We start from the raw sequence: 10,529 nt of genomic DNA, 5'->3' as shown, positions 1-10,529 counted from the left end.
GAGAGAGAGAGAGAGAGAGAGAGAGAGAGAGAGAGAGAGAGAGGCACTTCATTTTATTTGTGGAAAAAGGTGAATGGAGGGTTTAATCAGAGAATTTTGGATTTTTAAACAAAGAAAAGCAGGTTCTCTGATACAAGATACTATATTGTATCAAAGTATTTCATGGGAAAAAATTCAGGAGACAGATACTTCTCTCTAATCAGTGTTTCTCAACCCATGGGTCACAAGAGTATATGAAAGGGTCACAAACACACTTTAGAAATGGATTCTCCTCTAAAGGAGAAAACTGTGGGAAACCATGGTTTTCCTCTTGAGGCTGGCAGAGGTCCAGCCTGCAAGGGTCTGCTTGGGGCTCCCCATGCCCTACACACTGGGGGATCTGGGGCTTGGGAGTGGGAGGCAGCAGGTTAGGAATGAGGGGCACTGGGTCAGGACTGGCCATCAATGTTTACAAATGGGTCCTGGTACAAAAAAAGGTTAAGAATCACTGTCTTAAATCATATTGACTGTCAATCACACTAGTTATATTTTTCTAACCCTTAAGTATCTGTAACATAAAAATAAAAAATTTTTCTCATATTTTTCAGAAATAAGAGAATATTCCAAGAAATGGAAGCTGCTGCTGTACAAAGGAAGAAAGACAAAGTAACTTCAGGGTTAATATCCTCTATTTGAGATCCATGAACAATTATACAGTTACTTTTCTATATCGAACTTTAAGGTTTGTTAATAATATGCTGCCTTTGTGGGACTCAGAAATGCTAATGGTAAGAAGGCTATTTATTCACTGCACTGAATAGAAGAGCTGCAGGAACAATGGCTTCAAAGGTCTCGTGTTTGTATGTGCTAACAGTAGTTTGTTGGGCAAGTGCTCTTTGGTACTTAAGTATAACACGTCCTACTTCTTCCTACAGTGGCCATAGACAGTTCAATACCATATCAATAGCCAGGAAAAATGTCTCTTTTGGCAACATAAGAACTCGACCTATAAATCCACATTCGTTTGATTTTCTTATAAATGAGCCTACTAAATGTGAGAAAAGCATCCCTTTTCTAGTCATTCTTATCAGCACAACTCACAAAGAATTTGATGCAAGACAAGCTATTCGAGAGACATGGGGAGATGAAAACAACTTTAAAGGCATTAAAATTGCCACTCTCTTCCTCCTAGGGAAAAATTCAGATCCTGTGTTAAACCAGATGGTAGAGCAAGAAAGTCAAATTTTTCATGACATTATCGTGGAGGACTTCATTGATTCTTATCATAACCTCACCCTTAAAACATTAATGGGTATGAGGTGGGTGGCCACATTTTGTTCTAAAGCAAAATATGTCATGAAGACAGACAGTGATATTTTTGTAAATATGGATAACCTTATTTATAAACTGCTCAAACCCAACACCAAGCCAAGAAGACGGTATTTTACTGGTTATGTCATCAATGGAGGACCAATTAGGGATGTCCGCAGTAAATGGTACATGCCTAGAGATTTGTACCCTGATAGCAATTACCCACCATTCTGTTCAGGCACTGGCTACATTTTTTCAGCGGATGTAGCAGAAATGATTTACAAAACCTCTCTGCACACTAGACTTCTTCACCTTGAAGACGTGTATGTTGGACTGTGTCTTCGGAAGCTGGGCATTCACCCTTTCCAAAACAGTGGCTTCAATCATTGGAAAATGGCTTACAGCTTGTGTAGATATCGCAGAGTGATCACTGTGCATCAGATCACTCCGGAAGAAATGCACAGAATTTGGAATGACATGTCAAGCAAGAAGCATCTTAGGTGTTAAGATTTTTACAGATGTAAATACTTTTTTTTTTACTTGCTTAGAGTGTAATCTAAGGATTTACAGGCAGAACTATGGAAATATACTTTGAGGGGTTTTTACTAATGGATTTTTCACTTTTATTTAGACTCCTGGTTTACAAACTTTAGGCTCCTTTCATAAAGGCACAAAAATTAAAAGGGGCCAGAGTCAAATCTAAGATTCTCCACATTCTCCTTGTCAGAGCATTAGAAATCAGCTCTTGATATATAGGTACAAGAAACATAGTACCTAGCCAGAGCTGCAGTACAATTCATGCCTGAGCATCTGAGATGGAACTCTGGTCCTCAGAAATAAAGACTCACAGTAACACCTTTATCTCATCCCCCACAAGCATCGCTTTTTGGGCTCTATGCTTAAATATGCACACAAATACAAAATATACCGAGTGTGTATATTTATACAGTTTGAGTAGTATATGTTTGCACTAATTTTATACACCTATACTAACATATATGTTTTACAGTACAATATGTGCAATGCCAGTCACTGCTGGCAGAAAGGTAGAATTTAGCCAAGTACAGAATATTACACTGAAGACACATCTGTGTAACCTCAGCATCCTGCCTGGGAGCTCCACAGGTAAATGTGCCACACTTGCTCTAAGCACTCTTTCTTGAAATCTTAGGGCCTTGTTACACACTAATTTTAGGTGCCTCCTGGAGGTCTTAAACCCCAGATTGTCCACACATTAAGCTTAAAACTAGTCTGAGGTGTTAAAGTTAGGCCACTTCAGGGCAGGTTTATCTCTGATCTGTTACCTAGCTCGTATTCCATTTATGTGTGGCCACTCCCAACAGATGAGCTGCCCAAGCTGCAGCCCTCTGACATCCCAGGATACAGTGTCCCCCTCCACCACCCTCCTGTCCTGTATGGATAACTTCGTATCCCATGAACTCTACTGCTCCAGGGGTGGTTCTCAAATCAACTCCCTCTCCCATCCCTGGGGGCGTAACCTTCCTACCCCCAGGGCTGCAACCCTGTGCAAACAGCCTACAGATAACACACCAGCTGGGCAGCTCCCAGGGCATGGATGGGTCCAGGAGTAAGGTCTAAGGGGGGTCAGGGGTGGGGAACAAGGTAGGCAACCAGATTGGGTCCCCACAAGCTGGGGCTTCCTTCCTGGGATAATGGTAGTAGCTCCCTCAAAAGAGCTTTCCCTCACTGCTCCAACCTCTCAACCACTCTGGGAAGCACGAACAGCACCCTCCACACCCCAATCCAAATTTATAAAAACATGAGATCTCCTTTTATTTACCTCTTTATTTCTTTTAAATTATTATTTTTAACTAATTTTTATTTTATCCTTCAATGGCTGACTTCCTTCATCCCACCCTCATATCCTTACCCCATCCCCATCTCCTTTCCCTCTTCCATTTCATTACCCACCCCATTAACTATTCACCTCCCAGCTTTATATTCCTACCCCCTCCCAACCTCCATAACTCATCTCACACCCTCCCCCGCTCCCACCTAAAGGAGGGGTAGAAATCTGTCATGGCATATCAGCCCCATTGTAGCACCTCACAACTGTAGCTCCTAGCCACCAGCCCTCTAGTGGCAAGTCACAGTTGTGCCAGTGGGAGACAGAAGGTTTTCATCCTTAAGGTGTGACTGATCCAAACTTGAGCTGGCTCTAACTCTGGTCAATACTGAGCAGCTCAAAGTGCAACATGTTGCAAGGCCCTTATTGGGATGCACTTAATGCTACATTAGGTGTTATGTTCCATTTTTAATCTTTGTGGAGGATATGTGTTGTGCTTCACTGTAGCACTCCTTGACATTGTACTGAGGCACTGCAGACATGCCCCAGGATTCAGAATACCATAGATCTTAGATACAGCCCACCCACAAAAAACAAAATGTATGTCCTAAAAGATGACACATAGGACAACAATTTAACACACAGTTTTCTTCCACTCTCAATCTGAAGTAGGGCCTCAACTATAATTTATGCTAACCTTAAATACAATCTGTTTAAAAAACAAAACCAATCAGCTGTGTGCAACAAAACTGCATTAAATACACATCATACCCATATTAATTATAATGATTCTAAAAATACCCTGGCTTTTTCTTTGTAAAAAAAGTGCAACATATCTCATTAGTGCTGGTAAGTACTGGTAAGTATGTATATATTTCTCTATTAGTATTAATACTATGTTGGTCTTGAATTATTGAAATAGATATGTTATGGGCACCAAAAGCTTTTTTATAAAATCTTTACAGTGTTTGCCACAGTGAACATGTAATTTTATTGAACAATCAAAATGTCAATTATAATAATCCTTTCCCACTGGGTTATTAAGTAAAAATAAATTTAAAATACACATCACATAATCCTTATAAAGCATTAATTCTTAGATCTAATTTTGCTTTTTTATATAATTTATATCGCAATAAATGGAATTACTTCAGTTTTATAAGGGTTGCAGAACAGAATTTTGCCTATGCAAACAAAGCAAAGTCAACTGTTGTGTCCACAACTTAAGGAGCATAAACCAATGGTTATATACCTTTTCAAAGAGAGAACAGATCTGCTTGACTTTTAGAACCAACATGTTCTATTTGGACCTCACTATATACATTAGCTAAATTTTAGCCTTTTCAACAATGTGAAGCTCCCGGTTAAGTTTTTAATGAACCAAGAAGTCAGTGAGGCCCAGTTCAGGATATCATTCCAACTCAGGATCTCCCTGAAGCATAGGTTTAATTTGAAGCATGTGTTGAAAATAATGGAATTCAAGCCCATTCTTAAGTTAAACAATTTTTTTTAAGTGCTTTCATGAATCAGAGCCTGGGAAATCTCTAGGGCAGAATTTGATCTTCGGACTGCATAATTGGTGACTGCTTAATTTAATTTTCCTCTCTAGATGGAATTTAATTTTCCTTTCCCCCTTGAGAAGTCTCTTCCATCCCTGGCCAATTGTTTTTGATACTGGTACTTATCTACTCCTATATCTCAGTAGTAGGCAATGAGAATAGATAGGGCTATATTAATAATGAAAAAGTATTTTGTTTGAATCTCTAAGAAATTTACTTTTACTGCCTTCCTGCCAGTGTGCTTCCTTTGATATTCTGCAAGTGGACTTCCTGGCAGGGTGCTCATATGATCAAATTGCAAAGTAAATTTTCACCTACTCACACCAAAAATCTAAAGAGTTACTCTCAATCACCCAGATGGACTAATCTCTAATACAAAACAACTAAGTTAAAAAATCAATTACAGGGGGTCAGAAAGTAATTTAGAAAATAAAATTCAGAATGCTTGCTTTGTTTTGGGAATGGTCAAAATGAAACTTTTTTTTTTAATCATATTTTTTGTGAAAATGGTTCTCTCAATTTTTTTTTGCTGAAAAACAGTTTTCAGAAAATGCAAAACTTCCATAACTCTTTTGATGACCTATTTTGAAACATACTTTTTTGGAATATAATTTTAATATTGGCAGGGTTCCCCCCACCACCAGAAGAATTCTGAAAAGGCCTTTTTCGTACAAAAGTTTTTGTTTAAAAACTTCAACCATTTGTAGTCACAATAAAGTGCTCACATAGATTACAATGAATTAATTAAAATTCTTCACTGAATCATTTTAGCACCTAATTCAAGAACATTGCTGCATGTTAACAGACAGTTTGCAAACATCAAAGAGGCAAAAATTGATCAAAATAATTTACAAGCTATGGATTATTCATAAAATTACAAATTTCTGTTGGAGTAAAAAGGCTGAACTAATTTTGGCTTTAACATTACCTGTTATTAATATGCCACAGGTATGCATAGCACTTTATAAATGAATGAGTAAATGAAAGCATCTGCCCCAAGCAGCTCACAATCTAATGATGCATTCTGCTAACCTCAGATGGACAGTACCATTGATTTCAAGGTAATGACTTGTAAATAAGAAATAGGCATTTACTCTTTAAATCACAGTGCTACACTACACTGAACAAAAACACTAGAAGGGGGCTTCAGAGTTGAAAGTGAGGTTGTCCAGTTATTAGTAACCAAGAGTAGCCAGTAACCACCAATTGTAGTAGCTTGTGTACCTTTGTAGAAAAAAAGATAAAACATATTGGCTATAACCATTGAATTTGTTTCAATAAAATTAAGATAAATCCTTCCCAGCACACCTAGTCCTTGTTAAAGCTGCTCTTGTTTCTTGCCAAACTCTGAACTCTAAGAAAAGAAGGTTCAACTAATTGCACATATAAATATATGTATATAATATATATTATAAATATATGTACACACACTGGGTGAAATTCACCCTTCCATCCACAAGCCCAGGTATGCACAGGTGACTAAGTGGAGGCTGAGGGATTCAGTTCCTTCATAACCTGTGGGTAAACCACACGCTGCATGTGCAGCACTACCATGAACACTTATTGTATTTTACTCTAACTAGTAGAGGCTGGATTAGTTTCTGCTGTTCTTCTACACTGTGCAGTGATATTTGGCCACTGGATCCACAGATGTATGGACTCTGTGGCCCTACCTCCTCCCTGCTGACCTATTTGAGGCCAGCAAAGAGACCACTCGCTTCAGTAACCATAAAGGTTGCAGGGGTCCCATTGCTACCAACCACAAGACTAAAGAGTGGCCTGGAGGCCTTGAATATCCCATTTTATAAATAGACTGCCTCAGACAGCCTGAAAATTGCATTACAATTGGAAAGTACATCTTGAAAATACTTTTTCCTGGCATTTATAAATAAATAGGTCTTTCAAGTGAAATGTAAATGTTTATCATGGAACTTGTGTACATATTTCTAAGGCATTTTCTTCTGTATTCAGGTGTATATATGTGTAGAATCTGCTTGCTACGTAACATTCTTTATGCATGGATCTGAGTTAGACATTATATTTGTCCAGTGTTTCAAGAGCCTTAAGCATGTGTGCCCTAATTTTTGAATGTAAAAACTTTTTTATGTCAGGTGAATTAAAAGAAAAACTAATTTTCTATTTTTATTAATTTTCTGATACTGGACTTCATTAGGTTGTCAAAGCCATGATATGGATTGATTATTTTCTCTTGGCTCAAAATAACCCAGTATTGCAACCTCTAGCTGCAAGGGAAGCAGTATGTTTAGTCATAAAACATGCACCTGTCCCTCTCACCGAGAAGTATTTGTGTGGCACTGAATACTGCTAAGTAGCAACAAGCAGTATTTGCAATGGGCTTCCTAGAATGAAATCAAGTATTTGTGTTAATTCAAGGTCATTTTGTTTTAATAAGTGTGTGACAATTTGGATAAAAAGTGCTGGATTTTTATATCACTTTCATCCAAATAGTAAACAAATCATATTTGGTTTTGATTGAAATGTACCCAAAGCACACAGCAGTGAGAAGCTGTTGGAGAAAGAAAAACAAAAAAACCCCCTCTCTTTTGGAGAATTTTTTCACTGTAGCATTTTCTGTCAAATGACTCAAGAATATTTAAACAGATGACCTAAGATTCATTTCCCACCTTTCCTATTTAGATTCCTAATTGGGATTTTTTTAAATATAGAAGGCAAGGGCAATTTATAAATGAAGAAGGTATTTAACTAGAAAAGCTTGTTGATAGTAATTGAACTTTAGGTGTATCATTATATATGAATGGCTGTATTTATGTATTTATTTGTCAGAATTGTATATATTGTTTTATCTACCGTGTCTGTAAAAGTGCATTCTTTTAGTTTGAAGTATTATTTAGGGTTCTGTGGGGTTGCCAGTCAAACTGCTAACCAAGATACTATTTTTTTGTATAATTGTCAAAACAAAAAAGCAGAACGAAGTCAAATGGAAAACTAAAGGTGTCATGTAGAGTTTACTTCACCTTTTCTCTCAAAATGTAAACACTATTATGAGAAAGCACGATGCCAATGTATAGACACATCTGTCATGACAAAGTATTGTTCTGTAAAAGCAGATTTTTTTTAATCATTGGAAAAATAAAGGAGGAGAAACTATTGTATCTGGGCAGGGGGTTACTCAGCATTATGTAGGAATTTTTCTCGGTTTGGTCATCATTTCTGTAGGAATTTTCTCAAACTGAAATACATATTGTCGAAATGTTTTTAACGCTGAAAAATAAGCCTTAACACAATCACAATAAGGGCTGGGGTTTTTCAAAGGAGTCTGCTGGCCACTTCTTCAGCTCTTTTGACAATCTTAGCTGAAGTTGCTTAAGGTATGGCTATGCAGTTCTAAACTACCAAGAGCCCAGCTGGCCCGGGAAAGTGCCTTTAGCCTGGTCCAGTTTCTTCCAAAGCTCCATGAACGAGCCCACCCCCACAGCATCTCATTAGGATGGTGCAATGTATTTTTCTTTCTGCTTCTAACCAACTCTGTTGCATTCTCCACCATCAAGTGGGTGGCTTGAACCTCCAGACTAGTAGGAGGAATTATAAAAGTCCCTGGGCTCGGTGGAGAGGGCTCTTGGTGACCCTCTCCCCTTCAGACTCCACACACACTAGACCAAAAAAAGAAGAAATTACAACATAATTAGTGTAAAGGAGGCCACATGAACTATAGTGCTGAAACAGCTAGGCATTTGAAAAGAGAAAGATCTAAATGGAGCTCCCTGTGTATCTGAATGCTGTTTGCCTTGTGTGACAGATGTGTGGGACAGCTTTCTGTTGGTTTCCCACAGACCCAAACATCACCAGTAAAAACAAAACTGGGTTCTCTCTTGCTTCAAGGAAATACAGTCTGAATACTTTGAGATTATCAGGAAAACATAAAATAGTTCTTGACTACATATTTAGTGTAATGATATTTTTCCAGGCATGCATACAGCACACGACTTCAGGTCTTAACACCTAAATAACGCAAAAGAGAAAACCTTTTGAGTTTGGATGTTAATCAGACTAAATTTGTGCCTTCCTAGAATTCAATGACAGCCAGAGCTGACCTTTGGTTTCAAAGCTTAGTAACCCAGAGGCCCTTACAGACATTGAGAGAGAGATTTTGTTACTTCTTAGGGGAAATTCTAGCTTACACAAACCCAAATGTATTACTAAGTTTTACACCACTTTCATCAAGTGTAGACCTCCTTATAGGCATTCTTACCTATAGGCATTCTCACCTACAGCAACCTTAGGCACCCAGAAGCATCTCTAGCAACACTCTCATCTTAAAAATTACAAGGACCTGCTTTAGAGCAACTAACAGTTTGATAGTTTGACAGGCATCTATCTCACTGTCACAAGGTTCTCCTATTTTTACCATAATAGCCTAAGCAACAGTTACACAAGCTTTAATTAATATATACAAAAAAGATACATGGATATTAGTACTAGTAGGGTGGGTTTTATATAGCTTGATTATCTTAATTACAAGCTTTCTATTTTCTCATTTGCTTAATTGATTGTCATAGATTTCCAAATGAACTCACATTGCTGTAAAAGAACCCAATATAGAAAAAAAACTGCTGAAACTGGGTTATTGAAGAGAGAGACATGCCAGAGAAGAAGATCTATATGCCATGTAACATCACCCTGAATAATATCTGCTTACCTTTCTCTTGTTAAAAATAGTAATTTATGAAATGGAAGAGAAGGCATATGGAAAAAGAAATGAGTAAGTCTTATCGATTCAGCAGCATCTATAAAAGTCAGCTCGAGTCTCTTCTCAGCTTGAAGTCCCTAATCCATGAAAAAAAAAATCCACTTAATTTCCTTTATAAACTATGTAGACTTTGTTGGCTTTATATGTTATGCATCTTGCAATGACCTCAGTCCTCACCCAGAGGTGCCAATGAGCGCAAGGTGATTTATTCTCCACATGAGGATTATTCTCCAGTGTTTACTCGGCAGTGATATTGTTACATGTCAAGCTGTGCAGAATAACACGGTCTTGCAAAGTAGACTATTTTTTATTAGGGAAGAAGCTGACATCACCAATTTGAGGTCTGCTGACCACGTACATAACCCACAGAGGGATCTGCTCTATCTTGTATTACCAATAATTGCAGGATGGTTTTTCTTCTTTCATATAGTCATAGATTTTTGTAAGGCCAGACAGGACAATTAAAGATCATCTAGTCAGTTTTCATTAACCCTGTGAAAACTACGGTAACTTTCCCAACTCATGTTACTGGGAACTGGCTTATTTCCAAGGTAAAGAGACATTCCTGTGGCCAGGTTAAGACTGTAAGAGAAAAATCTCATCCTCATTCTTCTTTTTGAGTCCCTTCTCTGGTCTGTTGTTCCAGCATGATTTGCTTCTTGATGCTGTGTTCTTCTGTCCTCTCTCAAGCCCAAACTAGCAAGAAATTCATAGAGAGATAAATTCATAGAGAGGGTGAGAAAAAGCTCAGTGCAGTGTTATGCAGGGAACTCATTGCATTTACAAGATAATCTATTGTGCATCATTTTCTGGTAGTAGTAGAAGAGCTAAATAAGTGAGAAAAGGCACGGAAAGGAAAACAGAAACTAGATGGCTGGAAGAATTATGCTCTTGAACCCTTTTGAACTAGCTATTGTGCTTTAAGGTAGACCTGTGCAAAGCAGCTAGTATTCGCTTTGAATTCGGATTTGGCCGATATGGGGGACAGTGATTCGATTCAGTGCCCTGAATCAATTAGTTGAATCTGATTTGGAGATTCAGCTCCCACCGAATCTCCAAATCACCCAGGCACAGCCCATCCCCCTCCCACGCTCACAGCCTGGCAATGGCTGCTCCACCCATACCAGCTCCTGGCACTTTGGGG

The 10,529-nt window shown here is 38.2% G+C and overlaps 1 protein-coding gene across 2 annotated transcripts in view; it reads left to right on the top strand.

Annotated features, from left to right (window-relative positions):
- Positions 1-7,790, top strand: part of B3GALT1 (beta-1,3-galactosyltransferase 1) — a 220,768-nt gene extending 212,978 nt beyond the window's left edge. For both annotated transcript variants that reach the window (XM_019554327.1, XM_019554328.1), the window contains one exon: positions 588-7,790. In XM_019554327.1, coding sequence (XP_019409872.1) covers positions 817-1,797 — 981 coding nt within the window. In that variant the 5' untranslated portion in view covers positions 588-816 and the 3' untranslated portion in view covers positions 1,798-7,790. The remainder of the gene's footprint in view (positions 1-587) is intronic.
- The last annotated feature ends 2,739 nt before the right edge of the window (positions 7,791-10,529 follow it).

This window comes from Crocodylus porosus, unplaced genomic scaffold (genome assembly GCF_001723895.1).
Source record: "Crocodylus porosus isolate Cpor-Errol unplaced genomic scaffold, CroPor_comp1, whole genome shotgun sequence".
NCBI classification, from domain to species: Eukaryota; Metazoa; Chordata; order Crocodylia; family Crocodylidae; genus Crocodylus; species Crocodylus porosus.
This window is presented reverse-complemented; position numbering and strand designations above follow the sequence as displayed.